We start from the raw sequence: 27,463 nt of genomic DNA, 5'->3' as shown, positions 1-27,463 counted from the left end.
CTACATACCACATTCCATGAACATATGTTTTTAAATGTTAGTGTCTATTACCTACATGTGCATCTTTTGAGTTGGATCTCAGCTAAATTTCATTTTGGTGACAGGATGACAATAAATAAATTTTTAATCTTGAATATTTGATATTTCTTTCCAATGAACTGTATGGCTGCAGTATTTGAGTCACCTCAAATGTTTTATGATCATTAAACCATTAAATATAACGTACCAGATGGTTAACATGCAGTCTGAAGTGTATCATATTCAACCGATTCTCTGACCTAAATAAAATTTTTAATAAACAACCCTGTTATGTTTGGGTCGTCCACCATTAAGCGTTATATTGTGTCCCAACTCCGCCTCCACGGTGCGCCTGCAGTTTGGCCGGTGTAAGAATGGGGCAGAGCCACTCATGGTACAAAGGTGGTGCAGCTTGCTATTCCAGTAACGGGCTTTGATTGGCTAATAAAAGGTTACTGTTCTGTGATTGGTTAGTGTGATACCCGCCTCTGGAAAGTTCCATTTCGCTGAGGGGTGTTAGAGATTTACCGGATAAATATTTTATAGTTTAAGGTATAATATTTCCTCCTGTTGAGCGGTATTTATTAACGAACACGTCATGTTTCCTTTAGTTTAGTAAGCCTTTATGAGTATGACTGTTTCTGGGCGGATTGAGCGACCTAACAGTAGCCTCTCCCCCCGGCAGCAGTTAGCTGACTGCGGCTAGCCTCCTGTCACTTTGGGTCGGTTGATGATCAGGTTATCGGGGCTGGAAACAGATAATTCGGCCGCTTTTCTCCCTCTCTGCGTTTCTTTGGTTCCAGACAGAATGATGCTCCGTGTCCGGGTGCTCCTGGGCCGGTCCTGGAGGGGGTAAGTCCCGCCGCTGAACTTCACATGAACGGAAACGAGAATCCGGAGCTCCTCAGACTTCTAGAAGGTGTTCAGATGATCACCTACATGACCGACTGAAAGTTTTATTAACTTTGTTGGGGACAACACGTGGTGTTAGCGAGCTTCAGATGTGTTACCGCCCAGCGTATTCTGTAATGACCCCTGATGACCTGCAGCCCGAGGAGGACGATGTTTGTTCAGTCTGATCCTGCAGACACTGAAGCTCTGCGTGTGAAACACAGATCAGATGAATGCCTTAAACACTTGTTGGTGTTTGTTTCCCGAAAATAACTCCGATTTAATCACTCCAGATGAATTTAGTCAATTATTGATCATCGCCTGCAGGAATTAAAGGAGCAGGTTGTTACTATTATCGCCATCTAGTGGCCACGGTGGAACCAACAACCTTGTTACACATCGTCTTTTACCAAGAAAACAATAATGATCAGAAAAAAAGAAACATTAGTAGTCAGTCAGCTGCTCAGTCAGCTCAAATCTTCCCTGCTTTGAGGTGTTCTGACTGCAGTTCTCCTGCAAGCCTTTATGCTTCCATATTTACAGCTGAGCTCCCCCTGGTGGCGAACCTGGGGATGTTTCAGCTTCATATTTTTTCTAAACCACAGTACTGACTTTTTAATCCGTGTGAGTCATATTTCGCGGTCCAAAATACACAGAACTTTAAAAGACGTTCACAGTGAAAAGAGGTTTTTGGTTCTGTTCTGTAGGTGGTGTCTCTGGGGGCGGTTTCTGTAGGTGGTGTCTCTGGGGGCGGTTTCTGTAGGTGGTGTCTCTGGGGGCGGTTTCTGTAGGTGGTGTCTCTGGGGGCGGTTTCTGTAGGTGGTGTCTCTGGGGGCGGTTTCTGTAGGTGGTGTCTCTGGGGGCGGTTTCTGCAGGTGGTGTCTCTGGGGGCGGTTTCTGCAGGTGGTGTCTCTGGGGGCGGTTTCTGTAGGTGGTGTCTCTGGGGGCGGTTTCTGTAGGTGGTGTCTCTGGGGGCGGTTTCTGTAGGTGGTGTCTCTGGGGGCGGTTTCTGCAGGTGGTGTCTCTGGGGGCGGTTTCTGCAGGTGGTGTCTCTGGGGGCGGTTTCTGTAGGTGGTGTCTCTGGGGGCGGTTTCTGCGGGTGGTGTCTCTGGGGGCGGTTTCTGTAGGTGGTGTCTCTGGGGGCGGTTTCTGTAGGTGGTGTCTCTGGGGCGGTTTCTGCAGGTGGTGTCTCTGGGGGCGGTTTCTGTAGGTGGTGTCTCTGGGGGCGGTTTCTGTAGGTGGTGTCTCTGGGGGCGGTTTCTGTAGGTGGTGTCTCTGGGGGTGGTTTCTCTGGGGGCGGTTTCTGCGGGTGGTGTCTCTGGGGGCGGTTTCTGTAGGTGGTGTCTCTGGGGGCGGTTTCTGCGGGTGGTGTCTCTGGGGGCGGTTTCTGCGGGTGGTGTCTCTGGAGGCGGTTTCTGTAGGTGGTGTCTCTGGGGGCGGTTTCTGTAGGTGGTGTCTCTGGGGGCGGTTTCTGTAGGTGGTGTCTCTGGGGGTGGTTTCTCTGGGGGCGGTTTCTGCGGGTGGTGTCTCTGGGGGCGGTTTCTGCGGGTGGTGTCTCTGGAGGCGGTTTCAGCGGGTGGTGTCTCTGGGGGCGGTTTCTGCAGGTGGTGTCTCTGGGGGCGGTTTCTGCGGGTGGTGTCTCTGGAGGCGGTTTCTGTAGGTGGTGTCTCTGGGGGCGGTTTCTGTAGGTGGTGTCTCTGGGGGCGGTTTCTGTAGGTGGTGTCTCTGGGGGTGGTTTCTCTGGGGGCGGTTTCTGCGGGTGGTGTCTCTGGGGGCGGTTTCTGCGGGTGGTGTCTCTGGAGGCGGTTTCAGCGGGTGGTGTCTCTGGGGGCGGTTTCTGCAGGTGGTGTCTCTGGGGGCGGTTTCTGCGGGTGGTGTCTCTGGGGGCGGTTTCTGCAGGTGGTGTCTCTGGGGGCGGTTTCTGTAGGTGGTGTCTCTGGGGGCGGTTTCTGCGGGTGGTGTCTCTGGGGGCGGTTTCTGCGGGTGGTGTCTCTGGGGGCGGTTTCTGCGGGTGGTGTCTCTGGGGGCGGTTTCTGCAGGTGGTGTCTCTGGGGGCGGTTTCTGTAGGTGGTGTCTCTGGGGGCGGTTTCTGCGGGTGGTGTCTCTGGGGGCGGTTTCTGCAGGTGGTGTCTCTGGGGGCGGTTTCTGTAGGTGGTGTCTCTGGGGGCGGTTTCTGCGGGTGGTGTCTCTGGGGGCGGTTTCTGCGGGTGGTGTCTCTGGGGGCGGTTTCTGCAGGTGGTGTCTCTGGGGGCGGTTTCTGTAGGTGGTGTCTCTGGGGGCGGTTTCTGCGGGTGGTGTCTCTGGGGGCGGTTTCAGCGGGTGGTGTCTCTGGGGGCGGTTTCTGCGGGTGGTGTCTCTGGGGGCGGTTTCTGCGGGTGGTGTCTCTGGGGGCGGTTTCTGCGGGTGGTGTCTCTGGGGGCGGTTTCTGCAGGTGGTGTCTCTGGGGGCGGTTTCTGTAGGTGGTGTCTCTGGAGGCGGTTTCAGCGGGTGGTGTCTCTGGGGGCGGTTTCTGCGGGTGGTGTCTCTGGGGGCGGTTTCTGCGGGTGGTGTCTCTGGGGGCGGTTTCTGTAGGTGGTGTCTCTGGGGGCGGTTTCTGTAGGTGGTGTCTCTCCCTGATGCTCAGGTGACTTGGGGCCCTCAGGGGCCCCAGCAGCCTCAGGGTCAGTGTCCCTTAGTGGATGAAGGGCTGGTGTTTGTCTTTCCTGGTGCAGCTGTAACAGCAGCCCAGGGTGGAGGCTGACTGGTTCCTGTGGGAAATACCCAGCTGGTGGTGGTCCTCCTCCTCCTCCCCCGCCTGTCGGGTCGGCCTTCCTCGGATCAGAGTTCAGAACCCCGATGTTAATCAGTAACGAGCGCGGGACAACGTCCTGCTGGGCTGCACCGAGCTGGACAATGAGTGCAGTGACTGGATCAGTCCGACTCGGTTTAATCAGAACTGAGTCCAGTCCACATTTTATTACAAAGTGCTGTAGAACCGTCTCAGAGCTCAGGCTGCACAATATCAGCTAAACTGAACAGTTCGGACTTACCTGCGAGGTTCTAATACCACTGACCCAACAGAAGAAACAGAACGGATCTGGGAGCTGGTCTATGACCCAGTTGGGACATGAAGTCCTGCTGGTCCAAAGTATCTGCAGAGCTAAAGGTCGAAGGACGCAGTAACAGAACTATTAGAACTAATGAGCAGAAACAGCAGATGAACACATTTATGTGTCTCCATCAGTTTGTTAAGTACTAAAACCTCAGGGTTCTGACCCAAACATAGGGGCAGCCACTCAACCCAAACCCAACTCAAATTCTGGAGAGTCTGAAACCAACAAACAGGCCCAGAGTCTGAGTAGGAAAATCTTTAATGTAATGAGAAGATCCGTTGAACATCTCAGAGCTTCTGGCTGCAGAGACCTTTGCAAGTTCTGCAGAATAACTTAAACAGTCTGATCTCTCTTGGTGGTACCAGTCGGTTCTGCAGCTGCAGTATTTTTAGATCCATTTGGATAAGTTAGTGTTTCCTGTAATTAAACTGGTACCACAGAACTCACGTAATGATGTTTGTATTGCTCTGAGGCAAGTTCCACTTTAAAATTAGGTTCCGTTCATTATGGTTCTGGTCCACAAATTAATTCAGGCACCTCCTGCATGTTGGTGAGTGTGTGAAGTTAAAGTAAAGTTCTGGCTAGAACATTAATAAAGCAGCCCAGGACAGATCCAAGGACAGAACCCTGTGGAACACCAGAACTAAGGCAGGGTGCCGTGTTCACACACACTAACCGGACTCTACCAGATAAATACCAGTAGAACCAGTCCAGACCAAAGTGGCCCAAGGTTTTGGTACCAAGATCCACGTTTGCATTTCTACTCTCATATGTAATCTTCATAACTAATAGATACTGTGGAGATTAATGAGGCCATGATTTGGATCTGTGGTACTGATTCTGAGCGTGTTACAGATAATAAAAGATGCATTTATGCTTACAACTGGAGCAAATGTCCGTTATGTTCTGATTCTGGGCTGCAGCTGTTATTGGAGAATCCACGGCATCAGAAACTGACCTGAGAACTTCTTATTTGAGAAGATCTTCCACCTAAAAGGAGCAGATGGAGACCTTCTGCAGGTTGGGACAAGATCTTCAGGCTTAGACCTGCTGATTGGTAGACATGTTCTCCAGGAACTTTGAGTTTGTCTCTGCTGCTGCCTGAGAACCTGGCCCAGAGTTTCTACGAATGGTTCGGGTCAGAGAAGGTTCTGAAGCCCAGATACATCCATATCCTGTTACTGATTAGCTTCTGTTTATTCATCAAACATCCTGCAGGTTTCTCCAGGTTGATCCGGTTAGTTCAGACCCCGGCCGATCCGATCCAGGGTTATGCTTCGCATGTGACCCAACGGGTCAGAATTAATGAACTCCTGTGTGTTTCCAGGTTTAAAACATGGCCCAGTGCCGCCGTGGAGGTGAAGAATGAACCCATTCTGGGCTTTCAGAAAGGGAGTCCAGAACGTGCTGAGCTGCAGAAGGTCTGAGGGTCCCATAGGTCCAACTCTGCTCCATATCTATTGTCAGTGGGCATTCTAACCCTGATCTGTGTCTGCAGGCTCTGGACAACCTGAAAGGGAAGACCGAGGAGATCCCCTGTGTGGTTGGAGATGAACATGTGTGGACCAAAGACCTCAGATACCAGCTGTCTGTGAGTCAATCATGGAAGCACTGATGAGACTGGAGGTGATGTTCCTCACTGACCTCTCTGTGTTTCTGTTTCAAGCCCTTCAACCACTCACACAAGGTGGCTAAGTTCTGTTATGCTGACAAGGTGAGTTCCCATGACCCAGGTCCAGAGCAGAACACCTGTAGAACAGTGATGAGCAGTCAGAGGAGACTCCCCTCACCTGTCATCAGGAGAAGTAAAATACTATCAATGATGAGAGAAAATCAATCTGTCCACATGACTGTTCTATAAACTGGTTTCCTGAATGATTTCAACATTTCTTTGGTCAAATTGCAGCATTTACGCTGATCCAAACACATGGTAAAAAGTCAAGGTGAGGCAGTGATTAGCTGTGCCTCACCACAGATGGCGCTGTGGCACACGCTGACTGATGCAGGCTGTTGGAGCATGCCCCCTGCTGTCTCCCTTTCTATCAGCAACATACATGCTGGATTACACATGTACTAAACATGCTGACGTTCCACAGTCTGTCATATATTTAATGAATGTGTGACATATTTGATCTTTCTAATCGACCATTAATGAAAATGGACAGGGTGAGGCAAGGAGTACCGTGCTGCACTGATAGGGGGCAGTGCTGAGCCCCGTAGGCACAGAAGGCTAACAGCGTGTCGCTACGCAGAGGTCAGGTGTGTCAGGTTACAAGTCGTATTTAAATTAGGTCCCACTAAATAGAAGTTTACTTCTCAGAGCTGGAAAAGGATTTTTCTAAACTGGATCTTCAGTTGAAACAGGTTTTAGAGAGAGGAAGACCAACTGGAGCTGGAGGATCTGCTTCAAACTAGTGGGAGAAAGGAAGCCTGCTCTGGTCAACTAGAGGGGTCCACCTGAAACCAGTGTGGAGTTCACGGGTTTGACTTGGCTCTGGATGGGCAACACAGACTGAACATCAGTGGGAAGGTCAGGGAGAACCAGGAGATTTTAAAAGACTTGATTAATGCAGCCTGCTTCCAGAAGATCATACACTATTTCCAGTTTGCATAAAATAAGATCAACCAAAATAAAGAAGTCATTTTAAATAATCACATTTGACCTTAAATAAAAGTGGTTTTGTTGAACAGTATGGAGTCTATTAAAGCTTAATTAAAAACTTTTTAAATAATTAAATGTTGGTGGCCTAGTGGTTAGAGAGCAGGTCCTGGAAAGGACCCTGCTTCCAATCCTACAGCCTGACCTTTAACCCCTGAATGCTCCCTGGGCGCCACACAATGTCAGTCCACTGCTCCCTAGAGGATGGGTTAAATGTAGAGGATCATTTCTCTATAATTATTATTATTAATAGGAGTCTGTGGAGTCATGAACCTCATCACATGTCTCTGCTGTAGAAGATCAGGGTCGTGGAGATAAGTAGCTCCTGTCTCTTTAAATCAAAGCTGGGAACGCACCTACAATTTATTCCCCCGATTCCCAGGTCTGGATCGGTCTGGAGGAGGACCTGGTCCAAAAATCTGTTAGTCTTACAGGAGGTGAACACCAGAGCCCGCGAGTGTGTGAGGAGAACCGAACCGACCCAACATCGGTCGCCATCACACAAACTAACCTGGACCCAGTCGGGTCTTGCGAGCGGATCAGCGACCAACTGCAGGGCGTGTTGCCGACAGCCAATGAAAAACAGGCAGGAACATGACATCACTAGTGAGAGGACTGAGAGTGTTTGAACTTTATTTCTAAGGACCAGATTGTGAAGATCAGTGAGTTTAATGGAAACTATCAGTGAACTGATAACAATCCCTAAAGATATTAGAAACTAAAACTCAGGAAGTCATGAAGAGCCTCATCTTCCAGTAACAACTGTCAGTAATTCATTAAATCAACTGGTTTAGTTGGGACTTTGTCAAACAACTGACATTTTCCACCTAGAGTCCAGTTATTTTCTGCTAAGATAGAAATAATATTTGTAGAATAAAGCCGAAGCGTTCCTGAACACAAAAATAACCTCACATAAAAACAGACATGCTCCACATGAGCATCATGATACATACAGTCAACACGACCAGAACCATGCTCACCTGTGGATCAGCTTCAGTCTTTCAGCCTCTCCAGGTGATGCTCTAAATAACTCCACCTGTCTGAATCCTCTCCAGGAGCTGATCAATAAGGCCATCCAGGCCTCGGTGGCAGCTCGGAAGGAGTGGGACCTGAAACCCGTCCAGGACCGGGCCCAGATCCTATTCAAGGCTGCCGATATCATCAGCGGACCCAAGAGAGCAGAGATCGTGGCCAAGACCATGATTGGACAGGTACATGACACACCTGGAGGTCAGATGACCTGATGTAAGAGTTTCTCTGCAGTTTACTTCCTGGATTCAGACAGATGTGGGACTTCAGGAAGAACTTCATGTGAGGTCAGAGATGTTTCTGCAGGTCAAATAAGCTCAGAAATGAAAGCTCCGTGAAATCAGAGACCTGCAGACGATGTCTTCTTCCTGCCGATGCTGCATCCATCCTCCCTCTCTCTGGTGTTCAGGGTAAGACGGTGGTTCAGGCCGAGATCGACGCTGCCGCGGAGCTCATCGACTTCTTCAGATTCAACGCCAAACACGCCATCGAGCTGGAGTCCCAGCAGCCAATCAGCACGAAGGAGAGCACAAACACCACGCTGTACCGAGGCCTTGAGGTAGGAACGCCTGAGCTGTTGTCATGGTTACTGAGGAAATGAAAACCTTAGATCCACACAGGCCGACTAGGACAGTCCGAGTCAGTTTGGTTGGTGCTGATAAGTTTGCAGGAGGAGCACCTTGCTTCCCTCTAATGAAGACCTGATGTGTCCAGGTTTGGTTCTGGGTTTATTGATGGGTTCTGGATTTCTCTCTCTGTTTCCTGTCAGGGCTTCATAGCAGCTGTGGCGCCGTTTAACTTCACGGCCATCGGAGGCAACCTGGCAGGGACCCCTGCTCTCATGGTGAGTCCTGGAGGTCAGAGGTGAGGAAGCCTCAGCACAGCTCATGGGTCAGGAAAGAATTCTGGTCCAGCTCACCTCACAACCCTGGATCAGGACACTCAGAACCTGAAGTTTTCCCCAGGGTAGAAATGGCAACTCGAGTTTGAGACTCGAGAAATTAGACTTGAGACTTGACTTGGACTCGTGGTGAGTCTCGAGTCTTAGAACCAGTTTTTATGTGATGAAGAATGAAAGGAAGCTGCAGACTGTTTTACTGTGAAAGGATGAGCTTAATTATTATGGGATGTTCACGTTCCTGTTAGCTGCATATTAATGACCACATGAACATCTCTGCTGGATTAAATGACTTTAGGAACAAAATAAACGTAACTGACCTCCGACCTTCGCTCGCTGCTAAGGTAACTGCTACATTACCAGGACACTTCCTGCAGGAAATACCAAAATAAAAGCACTTCCTGTTCAGTCGGAAGTTTAACACATTCAACATTAACAGTTTTTAATCTCTGTTATGTTTCTTAGAGCATAAACATCAGTAAATATTACATTTGATCATTTTTCTAAATAAAATAAATCAGCCTTTAGCAGATTTATAGGATGGTGAATTAAATGATTAAAATATATCTGTGAATCACATGATTATTAAATGTTCCTGTAATAATTACGTCCTGAGGACAAACCGTTCAGGGTTGGATTCCGGACCGGCAGCTGTGCCAGGTTCTAGAGGTGACCTGGATGTTTGGGGAGGAAACGTTTGTTGTTTTAAGAGACTTAAGACTCGACTTGGGAACATCTCTGCCTCAGGGTAACGTGGTTCTGTGGAAACCCAGTGACATGGCCGTCTCCGCGAGCTACGCGGTCTACAGAGTTCTGCGTGAGTGCGGTCTGCCCCCCAACATCATCCAGTTCCTGCCCGCTGACGGTCCCGTGTTTGGAGATGCCGTCACCTCCTCCGAACACCTGGCAGGGATCAACTTCACCGGCAGCGTGCCGTAAGGACGCCTGATCAGACCACGCCCTACAGCTGATCCTGGCTCTGTTTATGTTACCATGGCAACCATCTCTTCTTCCTCCAGGACCTTCAAGCGTCTGTGGAAGCAGGTGGCCCAGAACCTGGACATCTACAGGACGTTTCCCCGCCTGGGCGGAGGTGAGAACCATCTGGTCACAGTTCTTCAGATCCTGGTTCTCCTGCAGGTTCTGACCGCAGTCTGGACCTTTGTGTTGGCAGAGTGCGGAGGGAAGAACTTCCACTTCGTGCACTCGTCCGCAGACGTCCAGAGCGTGGTGATGGGGACGGTGCGCTCGGCCTTCGAGTATGGAGGGCAGAAGTGCTCGGCGTGCTCCAGGATGTATGTTCCTGACAGCACGTGGCCGCAGATCAGAGAGCAGCTGCTGGACGTGCACAGGAACATCCGAGTTGGAGACGTGAGTGAAGGTCCTACTGAGTGGAGCAGCCAGTGGGATAAAACCCTGCAGCTTCATCTGTGGGGTTCAGTGAAATGTTCAGAGCAGGAAAGAATGGAAACATGTTTGAATCCTTCAGAGATGCACAGAAAATCACACCCAGTTTTGTTTCCTGAGTCATGATGTTCATGATGTTCTCTGCTCCTCAGCCTGTGGAGGACTTCAGCGCCTTTTTCTCTGCAGTTATAGATGATAAGGTCAGCAGCGCTTCATCATTAACTTGTTAAGGCACCTCGTTAGCTCTGTGCCTAATCAGTAACTGTGGCTCCTCCCCCTGCAGTCCTTTGCTCGCATAAAGAGATGGTTGGACCACGCCAAGTCCTCCCCGAACCTCAGCATCATCGCAGGAGGACACTGTGATGATCGCAAAGGTTACTTTGTGGAGCCGACTGTCATCGTGACCAAAGACCCTCAGGACCCCATCATGAACGAGGTAAGAAGACGCCTCACCTGACAGACCAACAGGTGAGCCTGAGGCTGCAGAGATGATCCTGAAAAGGTTCTATCATGTAAACATCTAGAGACCCCATGTCAGAAATAATGTGCTTCAGTTTCTCCATCCATGGTCCATCCTGAGAGATGGCACTGGTGCCCATCTAAAGCAGTCACTGGGTGAGAGGCAGGGTCCACCCAGAGGACAACACCCCACCTCTGGCCCAATGACTGCTGGAGATGGGCACCAGAACCCCTCTTGAAGATAAATGCATGGAGTCTAAATTTTTCCTGAACCCAGGTTTGGACTGTGAGAACATCTACAGCTCTGTGTCTCCTGTAAGTCATGTGATCTCGTGTTTGTGGTGTTTTCAGGAGATCTTTGGCCCGGTCCTCACTGTCTACGTCTATCCAGAGAAGAACTACCAGGAAGTTCTGCGGCTGGTTGACAGCACGTCACCGTACTCTCTTACAGGATCCGTGTTCGCCCACGATCAGTAAGATGTCTTCTCCTGAACATATGTGTTGTCCACAGAGACCCGTTCCCTCTGATCTGCTCTGGTCTCGGTGGACCTGGGAAGTTGTTCCCTCTCTGTAGGTTGGAAGCTCACCCGGAACCAAGATCTGACCCCCAGTTTCTCCAGTTCAGGGGATCGGATTCTCTGATGGTTCCGAGTCAGAACTCTGAACCCACTGAGTTTAGTTTAATGCTGCAAGGTGTTTGGTAGAAACATGGGTCTCCTCTGGTTCTTGTTCTCCTGAGCTGATTGAAGGATCCAGCAGGTTTAATGATTTCTCATGCTCTGTATCACCTGCTTCGGTCTGGTTCTGGGTCCGGAACCGAGGTAATGCAGAAGGCTTCATGAGGTCTGATCCTGCCTCTGGTGATTTCTGAGTCTCTGACCTGAAAGCAGAACCACCGGATCTCTGGGATCAGAATTCAGTTTTCCTGCAGCACTAAGGATCAGCACAGAGTTTCCCACTTACTGATGAACAAGTTCCAGAACTGGATCAGAACCCTGAGCTCTCCTTCTTGCAACTTCATGTTGAAGCTCAGTCCAGTTTCTGGATTTAAACATGAAAACCTCACAGCTGTAGTTGGTCCACCTGGTTCTTGGAACCGAACCAGTAAAGAGCTGGAGCAGATCTGGGCCCAGGTTTCCTGACTCATGATTCTGGCTCTTGGTACCTGAATTGGGATCATGTTCCAGGTTCTGTTCTGCAGGGTGGCTTCAGTCTGAGCACGCTCAGAGAGGAGACTCATATTAAAGCCCTGCAGCTGGAGCAGAACCTGATAGAACGAGCTGATAATTTCCAACGTTCAGGAGTTCATGCAGAGAATCTGGGCCTGCAGCCAGATATCAGCGAGCTTCAGGAGGTTTTTCACAGTCTGCAGACAGATTCCATGAAGAACCTGTTACTGATCCAGACTGAGAAGGACCTGTTTGTTCTGCAGGAAGGTGATCGACGAGGCCTCCAGAGTCCTGAGGAACGCTGCAGGGAACTATTACGTGAACGATAAATCCACTGGATCCATCGTGGCTCAGCAGCCGTTTGGAGGAGCCAGAGCTTCAGGTGAGACCTTCAGGGATCTTCACTTTCAGGCATTAATCAGGTCTGTGCAGGAAGTTCAGGGCTGCAGCAGGAAGCAACATGATCTATAAGATTCTGAATCTCTGAAGTTCAGCTGACGGACAGAAAAGTTTGATGTTTATTCTTTCAGAGACAAATTATTGATGGTCAGTCAGATCCTGCTGCTGGGGGGGTCAAAGGTCAGGGGTTGGTTGGTCACTGACTGTTTGTCCAACTCTCCATGAAGGCACGAACGACAAACCTGGAGGTCCTCATTACGTCCTGAGATGGACGTCTCCTCGGGTGGTGAAGCACACTCATGTCCCCCTCACAGAGTGGAAGTACCCATACATGGGCTGAGGGACCATCTGTCCATCTGCTGGTCCACACATCTGTCAGACTCTCCATCCATCATCTCTCTCCTCCTCTTCCTCCCCATCAGTCATCTAAAACAGACCTCAGATGTCCTCTTGGTCTTCATCTCTGCCTGTCCCTCTGAAGCTGGACGTCCATCAGACAGAGCAGAGAAATGTCCTCTGAGAGACGGTCTGTCTCTGTGTCTCTAAACCAGTCGATCTGTTTCCGTCCAGACAAAAATGTTTGTCTCTAAACAGAGTGAGCTGATAACTGGATCGGGTCAGAACCACTGATGGACTTTTAGAATGTTTCTGTTGTCGTGACTCAGTCTGATGCTCATTCAAAATTAATAAAACATTTTAATCAGTAACAAAAACAGCTGCATATTCATCAAAACAGTTAATGATCCTCCTGGAGAACGTCCTGGAGAACGTCCTGGAGAACGTCCTGGAGAACGTCCTGGAGAACGTCCTGGAGAACGTCCTGGAGAACGTCCTGGATCAATATGTGATCAGGAACTGAAGGTAGTTCAATGTGTTTGGTCAGACTGAGAAGGGTTGTGTGTGTGTGTGTGTGTGTGTGTGTGTGTGTGTTCCTGTTTTGGCATCACAGTGAGAACCATTTTCCAGATTTCACCATCAAATTGAGGACCATTTGTACCAAAGTGAGGACATTTTGCTGGTCCTCACGACCTATTTTGCTAACGGTTAGGTTTAGGACTAAGGTGTGAATTGACTTTAGGTTAAGGTTAGGGTTAGATAAGCACTGGTAATGGTTAGGTTAGGGTTAGGGTTAGATAAGCACTGGTAATGGTTAGGTTTAGGGTTATCGTCAGGGTTAGGGTTAGAAAGGGTTGAAAATGACTGAAAATCAATGGAAGTCAACAGATGGTCCTCACTACATATAGAAAAACAAGTGTGTGTGTGTGCGCGTCAGTCAGAGGTTAGTTTGATGGCTTCGGTCAGTTTTGCAGCAGGTTTCTCGGCTCTGTGGATCTTCTCCCAGTGAAGTTAGGAGATGTTTCCTCACAGATCTGGATGATGACGCAGGTTTGCCTCAGCAGCTCTCTGCCTTCAGATCCACCGTGTCTGACAATAAATAAATAATATCTTTCAATCAACATGTGATTCTGTTTCTGTAACTCTTGAGATCTACTCTGATGCTCAGAGTTTACATGAATGTTCTTGTACCTTCCAGAAGGCTGTGTCTGTCTGCCTCATGATACCAGCACTGATACCATCTGGTGGTCATTCAGCTCCTGGTAAACTGGATCATCTCCATCAGTGCTCATCGTGTGGTCTTTGTTCCTTCCAGGTTTCTGTTAGTGAAAGAAACATGATTTAATCTTAAATCATAAAAAGCTGATTTCAGAAGATGGATGGATGGATCATTCAGTTTAATTCAGTTTATAACCCAGATTCACAACACATGTCGTCTCAAGGTTCTTCACAACAGTCAGGTTCAAACATTCCAATTAATCGTAACCATTGAACAGTTCAGTCAGATTCAGTTATTTATTCAAATTGGATAAAAAGTTTTTCTATCTAAGGAAACCCAGCAGATTGCATCCAGTCAGTAACTTGCAGCATTCACTCCTCCTGGATGAGCATGTAGAGACAGTGGACAGTCACTGGTGTTGACTTTGCAGCAATCCCTCATACTGAGCATGCATGTAGCGACAGTGGAGAGGAAAAACTCCCTTTTAACAGGAAGAAACCTCCAGCAGAACCAGAACCAGGCTCAGTGTGAGCGGCCATCTGCCACGACCGACTGGAGGTTTGAGAGAACAGAGCAGAGACACAAAGAGAACAAAGAAGCACTGATCCAGGAGTACTTTCTATGGGAAGGAAAAGTAAATGTTAATGGATGTAGCTCCTTTAGTCGTTTCATCTAGAAAGAAAGAACAGATAAACTCTGAGCCAGTTTTCAAGGTTAGAGTCTGAAAGAGAGAACATAGAGTTAGTCACAGTAGAAGCTCAGTCAGTAGCCATGTCTAGGAGAGAGAAAGGGTTAAACACTAAAAGACAGGGCCATGTGGATCATCTGTAGAAGGTGAGCATTAAGTTGTTGCCAGCAGAAGCTCGGACGATTCCCCTCTCCAGAAAGGTGTCACAGGTAGACACAGAGCCAGGCCAGGTGTAGCTTCTAGGAAGTGAAAAGAGAGAACAAAGTTAAAAACTGTTGCATGCTCAGTATGAGGGATTGCTGCAAAGTCAACACCAGTGACTGTCCACTGTCTCTACATGCTCATCCAGGAGGAGTGAATGCTGCAAGTCACTGACTGGATGCAATCTGCTGGGTTTCCTTAGATAGAAAAACTTTTTATCCAATTTGAATAAATAACTGAATTTGACTGAACTGTTCAATGGTTAGGATTAATTGGAATGTATGAACCTGACTGTTGTGAAGAACCTTGAGACGACATGTGTTGTGAATTGGAGCTATATAAATAAAACTGAACTGAATTGAAATAACAGCAAATAATGCAAAATTGGAGAGTAGTATGAGAATGTAGCAGAGAGAGTGAAAGTGGTCATTATGTCCTCCAGCAGCCTAAACCTATAGCAGCATAACTACAGAGATAACTCAGGATAAACTAAGCCACTCTAACTATAAGCTTTATCAAAAAGGAAAGTTTTAAGCCTAGCCTTAAAAGTAGACAGGGTGTCTGCCTCACGGACTAAAACTGGGAGCTGGTTCCACAGGAGAGGAGCCTGATAACTAAAGGATCTGCCTCCCATTCTACTTCTAGAGACTCTAGGAGTTCAGGTGTTGCCGCAGCGAACAGAGAAGATGATGGACGCTCGCAGATTCACAAAAAGATGAAAAATATAAAAACAGAATAAGATCATGTGCAACAGAAGGATTGGTTTGGCTATAATTACTTATTAATAAAAGCCAAAGGGAATATTTAACAAAGTTAGTAATTTAGATGAAAATGTCCAAGTCAGCATCACATGATTATCGGGAACTATCAGCCAATCAGCTGTCAGTCTGTCAGGTATTGTTCTATAAGGTGTGGTGTTATACTGTAGAACAATAGATGAAGGAGTGAATTCATGCATTCAAGCCCTGAACACATACTTAATAAACACAAACTACTTCTCTACAAATACAAGAATTTATTAACAGAATACTTCAATTTCCAGGTAAAATACTTCAGTCAACAAACTTTAACTAAGCCAATAACATTCAACTAAACTACTGAGTTTAAAAGGAAAACTAATAAAGTACAAGAGAATAAACTGATGCAGTGATGTCACAATTCATGGTGAATTTTAATGTTTCAGCAGCAGGTTTGTTTTTAGCAATGAGGTCAAATTAGCTTTAAAAGCTAAGAGAAACCAGTTGCTGTCTTCAAACAACCAGTTCACAAAGCAGAGCAGCAGGGAAAATAAAACATTAAATTCATAAAATCATTTGCTGAATAGCAACCAAAAGTTGTTAATGTAGTTAACCGCCATAACTGAAGCGTTTCAGAAGCAGCGATGGACTAACCAACATGGTGGTAAAGCCGATGGGCCAATTTTACTAGTGATGTCGATGCTTCGTAGCGTGTCGGGTAATCCAGGCAGATATCGACGTGATGTTGCAGGCCTCCAGAGATGGCCGGACCACCCGACTGATGCAGGAACTGGGTCGCCAATTTGCACGTGATTCAAAGTATAGAGGACGGCACAACGCTGCTGATTCCCTCACAGTAGCTGTCTTGGGATCGTACTGCATGTTCCTTAGAAATCTGTTAGGGCGTTTTTTTTGCTTTGGAATCAGCAGGAATGAGAGTGATGGAACGGATAGAAACATGTTCATCACATCTTGCATAAAGCTAATGTTGCTGGAATAGCTCACCTGCTTCACCTGTGCTGTGAAGGTTCCCTGGGAATGAGCCTTCCCCCAGGTTCCCAAAAGACAAAGATGGGAAAAATCCATTTGCCATTTCCCAGGTGATGTCCCACATCTCCATTTGATATTAGAAGGCGCTCCCCAAAGGTCAGAGCCTATCCCATCTCTGGGGGTCTCATCCTCTCCCTAAACTCCCCCATGATGTGAGAACTTGGAAGAACCTGAAGGTGTGGGCAGGTCACACAGGGTGGTGATCAGCTGATAGCTCTGCCCTTCCTTGTAACCAAGTTGCTGAGTCAGAGGTTTGCCCTGTTCTGGGCCGTTCTGTGCTAAAACATGGTGTCTGGTGTGGACCAGCACCTAGCACAGTGACAAGAACAGAACCACTCAGATTCAGATCAGGGAAACAGTCCTCCCACCCCACCTAGGTAAGCATGTCCTTGTCCATGTGGCTATTGATGTTCCCCAGGAAGTACTCTATGGCACATAAGGGCAAGCACCAAAACATGTAGGCCCCAAATGGATTTTGCACAGGCTGGATGGGTTCTAGCTGGACCTGGGCTCACACTGGGCTCCCTGTATGGGATCCAAATAGGTTGATTAAATGCAGCTCATATCAGCCAAACGAGTTGGGGACCTATATAGATCTCTGATGGGTCTCTAATAGGTGTTAACAGAATTAATTCAAGTTGGTTAACACCTCCAGGATCCACATGGGTCCAGTGGGTTGTCCTGCATGGAACCTGTTCTGAAAGTTAACTTGGGGTCATTATGTTTTATGTGGACAGTCTCACCTGGAGTCCATTATTCCACCTTCCTACCCATATGGGCCCAGTATGTAAATGCTGATTGTGTTATAGCTCAGAGCTGCAATGCTGTGACCCTCTGGTTCTGAGGATCTCATTGCTGTGCTTGTATCATCAGAGGAAGTCCAGTCCTTCAGCAGAAGCTGGATTCCAGAGACCCAACCATATGAAGGTGAACCCATCAAAGCCTAGCTGGTATTGCTTAACCCCACAGAACAGTTGTAGTTATTTCCCACCAGTAAAGTGACAATCTGCATCCATAGTTTTATTCCAGGAACTGCTAAAGCTAGACACTTCACCCTCAGGCCACGCTGTCCCAAAGCTTGACACCACCTCTCACTGCAGCTGGTGTAGGTGACTTCCTGTAGCCTATAAGTCCTTGGTGCCCAGTTTCAACCACTAGGTAGTCACTGTGAGACACACCCCACCCAAGGCATTCTCCAGCAGGATACTCTGGCTTACCTAATCAAAGAGGGCTTTACTGTTTCCTTTGGTGGCTCCGTTTGGGTCCTTCATCAAGGTCCAAGAATCCCTCTTTAACTGACCCTCCCATTAAGACCAGTAGAAAAGCCATCCTCTAGGATGATGGTGGTACTGAAAGCCCTCATCCATGTCCAAGGGGGGTGAGTCTGTGGAGGGGTCAACAGGACAACGAACCCAAACACTGGAGAAACAGAATGGCTGCAAAAGGAAAGAATCAATTACAATGGCCCAGTCAAAGTCCAGACCTCAGCCATTCATCCACCTCTGCTTGTCCTTGCACAGTCATGGGGGGGGGGGGGCCTGGACAGGTCTCCTGTAAATTAAAGGACAACACAGAACAAACCACCATGCAAACATCCGAGGACAATTTAGAGACACAGTCCAAAACACAAGCTATCAATCATGCTTTGGACTGTGGGAGGAAGCTGGAGCACCCAGAGAGAACCCACTCATGCAATGGAGCCATGTACCAAGACCCCAGGCTGGGATCTGAACCCAGGACTACAAACTGCACCACTGTAAGGCTCTTCCTGATGGACTTGTGTATTTTGTTTCTGGATCCTGGTCTGAACTGCTCACATGGTCAGATAACAGTGAGAAACACATGCTGCCATCTAGTGGTCACGTTGAGGGACAGCAAAGATCTTCTGTGTAACTAAAATCCTCATCAGAAAGTCATAACAGCCAAGGTGCTGTTCACCATCAGTGTTTTCATTTCTCTGAGAAGGTTGATGCCCGTTCTCCTTCTGCACAAGATGCTGAGCTGCAGATGTTTCTCTGATCCAGGTGTCAGCACTTCTCCAGCAGTTCTCCACATCGTTAAAGTTCTGCTCATGATTCCTGGAATTTCCCGAACTCCTCATTGGGGTTCTTCTTGAAGAATCAGAATCAGAAAAGCTTTATTGCCAAGTACGTTTTTGGACATACAAGGAATTTGTTTTGGCGTAGTCGGTGCAATAAAATACAAATTAAACAGTATAAACATATCTACAATATAATATAAATATATGTGCACAGTTTTAAGTGAGTGAGAGTAAATATAGAGCAGTATAAGATGCAAGAGCAATACAACAGTGCAGATGATCGTTGTGCAAGTAAAGCAGGAGTCCAAGCTGAACGTTAATGTAACGCATAGAGTTACAGGTTACAGGTGTCCTGTCAGCAAAAAAAGGGGGGGGGGTGGGGGAAAGGGAGAGTGTCAGGATGGTTTCCGGGCTTTGTTAACCAGGCTGGTGGCAGATGGGAAAAAACTGTTCTTGTGGCGTGAGGTTTTGGTCCGGATGGACCGCAGCCTCCTGCCAGAGGGGAGAGTCTCAAAGAGTCTGTGACCAGGGTGGGAGGGATCAGCCAGAATCTTCCCTGCCACCTTCAGGGTCCTGGAGGTGTACAGTTCCTGGAGCGACAGTAGACTGCAGCCAATCACCTTCTCAGCAGACCGAATGACACGCTGCAGCCTGCCTTTATCCTTGGCTGTAGCAGCGGCGTACCAGATGGTGATGGAGGAGGTGAGGATGGACTCAATGATGGCTGTGTAGAAGTGCACCATCATAGTCTTTGGCAGGTTGAATTTCTTCAGCTGCCGCAGGAAGAACATCCTCTGCTGGGCTTTCTTGATGAGGGAGCTGATGTTTGGCTCCCACTTGAGATCCTGGGAGATGATGGTTCCCAGGAAGCGGAAAGATTCCACAGTGTCAATTGTGGAGTCACAGAGGGTGATGGGGGCAGGTGAGGCTGGGTTCTGCCTGAAGTCCACAACCATCTCCACTGTGTTTAGAGCGTTGAGCTCAAGGTTGTTCTGGCTGCACCAGTCCAACAGATGGTCCACCTCCCATCTGTACGCAGACTCGTCACCATCAGAGATGAGTCCGATCAGGGTGGTGTCGTCCACAAACTTCAGAAGCTTGACAGACTGGTGACTGGAGGTGCAGCTGTTGGTGTACAGGGAGAAGAGCAGAGGAGAGAGAACACAGCCTTGGGGGGAACCGGTGCTGATGGTCAGGGAGTCAGAGACGTGCTTCCCCAGCCTCACGCGCTGCTTCCTGTCAGACAGGAAGTCAGTGATCCACCTGCAGGTGGAGTCGGGCACATTCAGCTGGGAGAGCTTCTCCTGTAGCAGAACTGGGACGATGGTGTTGAAGGCAGAGCTGAAATCCACAAACAGGATCCTAGCGTAGGTTCCTGTGGAGTCCAGGTGCCGGAGGATGAAGTGAAGGGCTAGGTTGACTGCATCATCTACAGACCTGTTGGCTCTGTAGGCAAACTGCAGGGGGTCCAGGAGGGGGTCGGTGATGTCTTTTAGGTGTGAGAGCACAAGGCGCTCAAAGGACTTCATCACCACAGAGGTCAGGGCGACGGGTCTGAAGTCATTAAGCCCTGTGGTCCTTGGCTTCTTGGGAACAGGGACGATGGTGGAGGACTTGAAGCAGGCTGGCACATGACATGTCTCCAGTGAGGTGTTAAAAATGTCTGTGAAGACTGGAGACAGCTGATCAGCGCAGTGCTTCAGGCTGGCTGGTGAGACAGAATCCGGACCAGCAGCTTTCCGGGGGTTCTGTCTCCTGAAGAGTTTGTTGACGTCCCTCTCCTGGATGGAAAGAGCCGTCCTCGGCGTGGGTAGGGGGCTGGTGGGGGAGAACTTCAGGGTGGGGGGTGGAGGTGCCAAGGCCCCTCTTGAGGTTGAAGAGATGGGGGTGGTGGATTGTGGCTGCAGCTGTTGGGGGGCGTCGTGGGGGATGGTTGCAGGACTGTCCCTTTGTCTTTCAAAGCGGCAGTAGAACTCGTTCCGGTCGTTGGCGAGGCGTCGGTCGTTGATGGAGTGGGGGGCTTTCGGCTTGTAGTTGGTGATTTGCTTGAGCCCTTTCCAGACAGACGCAGAGTCGTTGGCTGAGAACTGGTTTTGGAGCTTCTCAGAGTACAGTCGTTTGGCCTCTTTCACTGCCTTGCCAAACTTGTACTTAGCCTCTCTGTATATGTCTTTGTCCCCACTCCTGAAGGCCTCTTCCTTATCCTGTCTTAACCTTCTGAGTTTAGCTGTGAACCAGGGTTTGTCGTTGTTGTAACTCACCCTGGTGCATGATGGTACACAGCTGTCCTCACAGAAGCTGATGTAGGAAGTCACAGCCTCTGTGTACTCGTCCAGACTGTTGGTAGTAGTCCTGAACACATCCCAGTCTGTACAGCCTAAACACGCCTGGAGATTCTCCACAGCCTCACTGCTCCACTTCCTTGTCGTCCTCACAACAGGTTTGCAGAGCTTAAGTTTCTGCCTGTATGCAGGAATCAGGTGGACCATGATGTGGTCGGATTGGCCCAGTGCAGCACGTGGGACGGCGTGATAAGCGTCTCTGATGGTGATGTAACAGTGATCCAGAATGTTGTCCTCTCTGGTCGGACATTTTATAAACTGTCTATATTTGGGGAGTTCGTGGGTCAGATTACCTTTGTTAAAGTCACCAACGACGATTACTAAGGAGTCCGGGTTGGTCTGCTCCACACTCAGTATCTGGTCGGCGAGCATGCGCTGTGCGACCTGCACGTTAGCTTGTGGCGGGATGTAAACACCGACCAGGATGAACGAAGCGAACTCACGGGGGGAATAGAAAGGCTTACAGTTTATGATGAAGGCTTCCAGGTCTGGAGAACAGTGCTGCTGAATCACTGTCACGTCGTTGCACCAACCACTGTTGAGGTAGAAACAGATTCCTCCACCTTTCGCTTTGCCGGAGAGTTCCGTGTCTCTGTCCGCTCTGTAGAGCTGGAATCCTGCCAGCTGCAGCGCAGAGTCCGGTATTAATCCACACAGCCACGTCTCCGTGAAGCACAAAACTGCCGATGAATAAAAGTCCCTGTTTTTCCCCAACAACAGTTGTAGTTCCTCCATTTTGTTGGGAAGTGAGCGCACGTTAGAGAGAAATATTCCAGGTAACGGTGTTCGTAGTCCACGCTGGCGAAGTCGTACCAGCACCCCAGCCCGTTTCCCTCTCTTCCGGCGTTTCACCGCGTGAACAAAGGTGAGCGCACCTTTAACCAGGATGTCCAAAAATTCCAGAGCAGTAGGCAGAAAAGTTGGAAATAATTCTTCTGGTGTAGTAGCCCTGATGTTCATGAGTTCTTCTCTGGTGAGAGAGCTCCGGGTACCATCACAGAAGACCGTTTTAAAGCAAAAAACTAAACAATGCGCACCAACACGCCGAGGCGACCATCTGCGGCGCCATCATTCAGACAGCAGCTGTGCAGACAAACTTCATGCTGTCCATTCGGAGAAAACACAGACTTTAAGCAGGGCTGCCCGGGTCCAGTCCTGGAGAACTACCACCCTACTGCAGTCATTTCCTTTAAAGTGTCTTCTCTGATTAGGTCAGAGGTCAAACTCCAGTTCCACACAGCCACTGCTGAAGACTAGATGGAAATATTCCAGAGTCTTTGCACCATGTGATCATTGTAACTCTAATCTGATTGGTCCTTCATTGCTTTAATCTGAGACTCTGTAATCTGGAACTAGTTCCTCTAAATTCAGGTCCCTTCTGAGAAGACATGGGACTCTGATAAGTTTAGTCCTGGTTTTAGTTCAGCCCTGAACACCAAACTGGCCCAGAGTGACTTTTCTAAAGATCATGATCTTCATGTGAAGATCAGGAGCTGGTGTGTTTTTGGTGTTTATTCTGTGACATCTGAAGCAGCTGGATGAGCTGTTTCAGTGCTGCTTCACTGATGCTGTTCTGTCTCCACCACAAACCAATGATCACCTCTGAGCAGACATCAAGAACCATCTTCAGATCCTGTGAAACAGCAACACTGGTTCATCCCTTGAGTTCTGCTGAAAGGTCAGAGTTAAAAACCTTCCTGCTAAAACTGAGAAGACCTCAGGCCTTCGGGAAGCCCGAAGAACTGTTGACCCAGAACCCTTTGCAGACTTACAGCATAAGAAGGAACATGTGGAGGAATGAGGAGCTGATCAGGAGTTCTGGATCCAGGAGAAGTCTGTAGAGCTGGTTTTCTGCCGATGAGAACTGACCTCAGATCAGACGGATCTCTGAACACCTTAATGAGAGCTTCTGTCCTCACCTGCAGACTGGGATCATTGCAGGTGAGTGTCAGGTTGCAGGTGTGTGTGTAAACAGTCATCAGCGTGTGCGGTGCCAGCCGGCGTGTGATGACAGGAAGGGTGTGTGTCGCTGACGCCTTTCATCTAGAAGAGCTGGATTTAGGGAGAGGAAACTGCAAACACTCATTCTCTGCGTCAGGCCGCTTTGATGTGAACACCACTCCAGAGAGCACCGTGCAGCACTGGAAGGACTGGGAGCATTGGGAAGACTGGAAGTACTGGTCAGTACACAAGTGGAGGTTCTCACACAGAAATGTGATCAGAGTTGTGAATGTTCCCCAGTTAAAAACCTGCAGAATCTGATGTTCAGTTTTTAACCTGACAGTCTCTCTCTCTTTCTCTCTCACACACACACCTGTGTGGGCGGAGCTTCAGCAGGTACAGTCTGAGCTTTCTATCCAGCAGTCAGAGTTTCAGAGAAGCTGAGGAACGATCTGCTGCAGCTACATCTGAAGGTGAGACACACTGAGAGGTTTTTTTTGGGTCGTTTTTATTTCTAAAGAACTGCTCCATCCAATCTCACTGGATTGACAGCGTCTCTGAGCTGGGAACCAGTGGTCTCCCAGTTCAGATAAACTTCCATCTATAAGATGTTAGGAGGGTTCTTTGGAGAGAAACGTTCAGATGAAAGAACTGAGATGTCTGCAGCTTCCTGATAAAGACGTTTTTCTGTCACGGTTCTGATTCTGGGTCATGTTGGTACGTGTTGGTAATTTTCTTCCTTAAATTCCATCAGCTTGGAGAACCTCTTTAAGGTTTAAAAAGTCTTAAAAATTAATTAGTATAATATTGCTGCTTCAGAACACATCGTATCAAGGCTCTTTATAAACTCAATCCAATCATCCAGATTCCCAGTCAGATTCATACATTCCAGTTAATCCTAACTATAAAACAGTCAGGTTCATACATTCTAATTAATCGTAACCATTGAACAGTTCAGTCAGATTCAGTTATTTATTCAAAATGGATAAAAAGTTTTTCTATCTAAGAAAACCCAGCAGATTGCATCCAGTCAGTGACTTGCAGCATTCACTCCTCCTGGATGAGCATGTAGAGACAGTGGACAGTCACTGGTGTTGACTTTGCAGCAATCCCTCATACTGAGCATGCATGTAGCGACAGTGGAGAGGAAAAACTCCCTTTTAACAGGAAGAAACCTCCACCAGAACCAGAACCAGGCTCAGTGTGAGCGGCCATCTGCCACGACCGACTGGAGGTTTGAGAGAACAGAGCAGAGACACAAAGAGAACAAAGAAGCACTGATCCAGAAGTACTTTCTATAGGAAGGAAAAGTAAATCTTAATGGATGTAGCTCCTTTAGTCGTTTCATCTAGAAAGAAAGAACAGATAAACTCTGAGCCAGTTTTCAAGGTTAGAGTCTGAAAGAGATCACATAGAGTTAGTTACAGTAGAAGCTCAGGACAGCACTGAGTTTGCTCTTTTAACATCCTCCAGTGTGGGAGCATCCAGAGGAAGATCTATCTTCATCTCTTCAAATGGTCCAGAGTCCTGAATCCATTAAATTCAGTTTATTTCTATAGCGCCAATTCACAACACATGTCATCTCAAGGCTCTTCACAAAAGTCAGGTTCATACATTCTGATGCACGTTTCCAACAGGAGGTCTGGGGACTTAGATGTTGATGGAAGAAGGTGTTTCCTGAACCATTTCTGTGTTGATGTGATTTGGATCATTATCCTGCTGAGATTATGACAGCCTGATGTCTCTTTAAAAGACAAATAGACAGTTTGATGTCTCTTCATAGGAGATATGGACAGTCTGGTGTGTCTTTATAGGACAGATGGGTAGTCCTTTGTCTCTCTAAAGGACAGATAGACCCAGAATCCAGTTTTAAACATGGTCCTCAGCACGTTTGCAGTCATTTTCTCACCCTTCTAGCTGAGTTTCTGATGTTAGTATTATGTCTTCTTTGTTTGGTATTCAGTATCTTGGTCCTCAGAAATGATCATGTTCGCAGCATGCAGGTGACCAGTAGGGGCAGCATTGAGCCATATCTGACCAACAGCCTGCACTGTAAATATTTTCATTACTATGGTGACGTCTTGATCACATCATGATCCTAATATGAGTCAAATACTCTTCTCATTTCTCTGGAGCTCAGGTCTGCCCCCTGGTGGAAATGTTTGTTAGTCGGTAAACTGAAGCGGATCTCTCTGTCTCCTTACAGATGACCATCATGAACCTTCTCTGATCCAGCCAGGTGTCTTCTCTCATTGGTCAGTGCTGATTACATGATGAGCTCCACCTTCTCTCAGTCGCTCTTTGATCATTTTAGTATGTCTCCCCCTGTTGGACTGGAGGATCGGAGCAGGTCACAGCACTCAGAATCTATGTCCACCTCAGTCCCAATCCTCTTCTACCCCCCCACAATGGACCCCTCCACCCTCAGCCTGTATAAGGGCCCTCTGAGAGGCCCCGGAGGGATCCTGCCATACCTGTCCCCGTTCCACCACCACGGACACTTCAGTGTCTACGAGTGTCCGTTCGAGCCAGCATTCATCCAGAAGCGTAACGAGCGAGAGCGACAGCGTGTGAAATGCGTGAACCAGGGCTACGCCAAGCTACGGGACCACCTGCCGGGTCAGAGTGCCGACAAGAGACTCAGCAAGGTGGAGACGCTGCGGGCTGCCATCAGGTACATCAAGTACCTGCAGAGGCTGGTGGAGATGGAGGAAGAAGCTCATGAAGGGGCAGAGTCAGCCGGAGGTACACCGTCTGAACTGGACAGAGGAGACATGTTGAGCGATAAAATCAGTTTTTAACTTCCGACTGCTTTCTGCTTCACACAGAGGACCAATCAGAATCTAACATCCAGAGGGAGGAGCCAAAAACAACCTGATGATGGAGGAGGAGTCAATAGACTGAGCTCCAGGGGGCGTTGCAACTTCAAACCGGAGTAAGACAAAGATGCCCAGAGGTCCTGCTCCTCTGAAATGTTCAGAGATCAGATCATAAATGAACATTTGTGTTGATTACAGTAACAGCGCCACCTTCAGATTGCTACAAAAATTCTTCAGATGGGCCACCTTCACACCAGCTTACACAGAAACTCAAGAGGGACAAACCACTGACTCTTTATGGACCTTTCAGCCACCGTAGTTTGTAGTTAATGTGGTTTTAATGTTTTTAGCCACTAGATGTCACTGCTGAGGACTGCAACCTTCAAAATGAAAATGAAACTGGATCAAACGTACAAAAATGTAGTTTCTTATGCCCCTTTTCCTCCCGGCGCGGCTCCGCTCCACTCGGTACGGTACCAGTTGTGTTTCCACTGACCCACTGACGGATGGAGTCCCGCCTCCAGCCGTCACTGTAGTGGTTCTGCTGCTATTAACGTTACTCTGTTACATTTTCACATTAATTTGAGTGAAACCATAAAAAAAAATGGAAATAAAAACATAAATAAAGTAAATACTAATAATGTTTGTATTATTGTACATGCCAGAATGTCTTCTATATGTTTTTTATGTATAAAATGATCCACTAGGGTAATTATCTGGAGCACAGCCCAGCCAGAACCAGAATAAGCCTCAGAGGTTCTGATGTGAGGGGGGATGGCTGCAGAACAGGGAGGAGAGACGCTGCTGTCTGGATGGTGAAGCTCCAAAGTTTGCCTGAAGAACATTTTGGGCTTGATGAGGAAGTTCTTGTCTCAGCCATGGCGATCAGGACCAGGACTTTAAAGCCCAGAACCACAGAATTGTGACTGCGGTGAAGTTAGTTTCAGGTTGGATCTTCATGCTCCATTTTGTGAGTCTGAACAGCTGATTTTATGTTATTTCCATCATTTTCTGTGAGCTTTAGCATCTCACCACTAAAAATAAACCCATGGTGTCATCAAACACAGGTGTGGTCCCACTGTAGGAACCAGGATGAAATCAAACAATCTAAACTGAAAACGGGCCTGCTAGCACTAGAACTCCCAGAGCCGTCAATTTGACGGTTTGAAAGTTTGACATGCCATAACTCTGGTTTATTAAAACTCTTATCTTCTGGCATCCTTGTGTGTTCCTATGTCTCTATTTTTAGAAAATAACAAAGTAAATAAAAGATGTAAGTATTTCTACCTCTAACTACCACAGCCGCTATTTTAACGGCCTTATTATTTACATTCATATTTTTTTCCCGCGGCTGAGTATACGCGCGAGCGTTGCCTAGCAACCGCCACTCTAGAACAGTCTGAGAAGGAGATTGTTGACGTCCTACAAATGGCTTCTAGAAAGGATATTTTCTGCTCAAGAGGCCTTCAAAAATTAGATGATTGTGATTCTGGGGATTTTGACAACTCTTGATCAGGAGTCAGATCCAGTTAAAGGAGTCAGATTCTGGTGGCGTATTATTTCAAGGTAGTAAAAGACTAGCCTATGTAACGATTTCATCATTTTAGGCTATAGTTTATAGATTAGTGAACTAATAATATATAAACTATAGAAACTGTGCCACAATCAGCGCAGGTTCAGAGACAAGGAGACGAGCCTGGTGCCCAGTGCCCAGCTATAAACCCAGCAAACCCGCTCACTGGCAGGAGAGAAACTAAAAAACAAGATACTAATAATGGAAAAAGAAACAATAAGTTAGGTCATAGATATAGTAGCCCAGTAACAACAATCTATTCTGCGCTTTACAGCGTTTTCATCGCAAGACGATAGGAGATAGGAAAGGATGGGACTGTGTGGACAGTGGTAGGAGAGGAAGAAAGTAGAGGGAGGCTTCAGAACCAGAACACGTTGACAGAGCGCCTGATCCAAGATGCCCAGACCGGGTTCCTCTGATTGGTGGAGGCCGAAATACTCATCCATGTTCAGGGCTGCAGGTTGGTTGAGACCCGCAGAGTTTTAGGAGATGATT

General features: G+C 47.9%; 2 protein-coding genes and 2 long non-coding RNA genes across 7 annotated transcripts; 2 read left to right on the top strand and 2 right to left on the bottom strand.

Annotated features, from left to right (window-relative positions):
- The first annotated feature begins 697 nt into the window (after positions 1 to 697).
- On the top strand, positions 698 to 12,734 carry aldh4a1 (aldehyde dehydrogenase 4 family, member A1). Its single transcript, XM_047348579.1, has 15 exons — positions 698 to 870; positions 5,329 to 5,422; positions 5,500 to 5,592; positions 5,668 to 5,715; positions 7,716 to 7,871; positions 8,099 to 8,248; positions 8,459 to 8,533; positions 9,335 to 9,522; positions 9,607 to 9,680; positions 9,762 to 9,958; positions 10,147 to 10,194; positions 10,278 to 10,430; positions 10,805 to 10,926; positions 11,886 to 12,004; positions 12,249 to 12,734. The coding sequence occupies exons 1-15, from the start codon at positions 749 to 751 to the stop codon at positions 12,359 to 12,361; spliced, it is 1,752 nt and encodes a 583-aa protein (XP_047204535.1). The 5' UTR covers positions 698 to 748; the 3' UTR covers positions 12,362 to 12,734.
- Positions 12,698 to 13,042, bottom strand: LOC124857359. Its single transcript, XR_007035576.1, has 2 exons — positions 12,815 to 13,042; positions 12,698 to 12,766 (listed from the first exon to the last, which is right to left on the bottom strand). It is a non-coding gene; the product is annotated as an uncharacterized LOC124857359 (long non-coding RNA).
- A 125-nt stretch (positions 13,043 to 13,167) lies between these two features.
- Positions 13,168 to 18,467, bottom strand: LOC124856835. Its single transcript, XR_007035432.1, has 3 exons — positions 17,470 to 18,467; positions 13,549 to 13,676; positions 13,168 to 13,446 (listed from the first exon to the last, which is right to left on the bottom strand). It is a non-coding gene; the product is annotated as an uncharacterized LOC124856835 (long non-coding RNA).
- Positions 18,468 to 21,588: 3,121 nt separating this feature from the next.
- LOC124856834 (achaete-scute homolog 5-like) lies at positions 21,589 to 26,038 on the top strand. Of its 4 annotated transcripts, none has more exons than XM_047347721.1 (3): positions 21,589 to 22,815; positions 22,973 to 23,049; positions 24,783 to 26,038. In XM_047347721.1, the coding sequence occupies exon 3, from the start codon at positions 24,847 to 24,849 to the stop codon at positions 25,375 to 25,377; it is 531 nt and encodes a 176-aa protein (XP_047203677.1). In that variant the 5' UTR covers positions 21,589 to 22,815; positions 22,973 to 23,049; positions 24,783 to 24,846; the 3' UTR covers positions 25,378 to 26,038. The 4 variants fall into 4 exon arrangements, with proteins under 4 accessions (XP_047203677.1, XP_047203676.1, XP_047203678.1 ...); XM_047347720.1 differs by having other exon boundaries at positions 22,970 to 23,049; XM_047347722.1 differs by having other exon boundaries at positions 21,589 to 23,049; positions 24,783 to 25,321; positions 25,405 to 26,038.
- The last annotated feature ends 1,425 nt before the right edge of the window (positions 26,039 to 27,463 follow it).

Source organism: Girardinichthys multiradiatus, chromosome 20 (genome assembly GCF_021462225.1).
Source record: "Girardinichthys multiradiatus isolate DD_20200921_A chromosome 20, DD_fGirMul_XY1, whole genome shotgun sequence".
NCBI lineage: Eukaryota > Metazoa > Chordata > Actinopteri > Cyprinodontiformes > Goodeidae > Girardinichthys > Girardinichthys multiradiatus.
The sequence above is the reverse complement of the archived record's forward strand: the minus strand, read 5'-3'. Positions and strand labels throughout refer to the sequence as shown.

Coding starts and splice junctions, on each gene's coding strand:
- aldh4a1 (XM_047348579.1), top strand. CDS start 749: ATGATCAGGTTATCGGGGCTGGAAACAGATAATTCGGCCGCTTTTCTC. Junction 9,681..9,761: donor GTTTCCCCGCCTGGGCGGAG/GTGAGAACCATC, acceptor TTGTGTTGGCAG/AGTGCGGAGGGAAGAACTTC. Junction 12,005..12,248: donor TGGAGGAGCCAGAGCTTCAG/GTGAGACCTTCA, acceptor CTCTCCATGAAG/GCACGAACGACAAACCTGGA.
- LOC124856834 (XM_047347721.1), top strand. CDS start 24,847: ATGATGAGCTCCACCTTCTCTCAGTCGCTCTTTGATCATTTTAGTATG.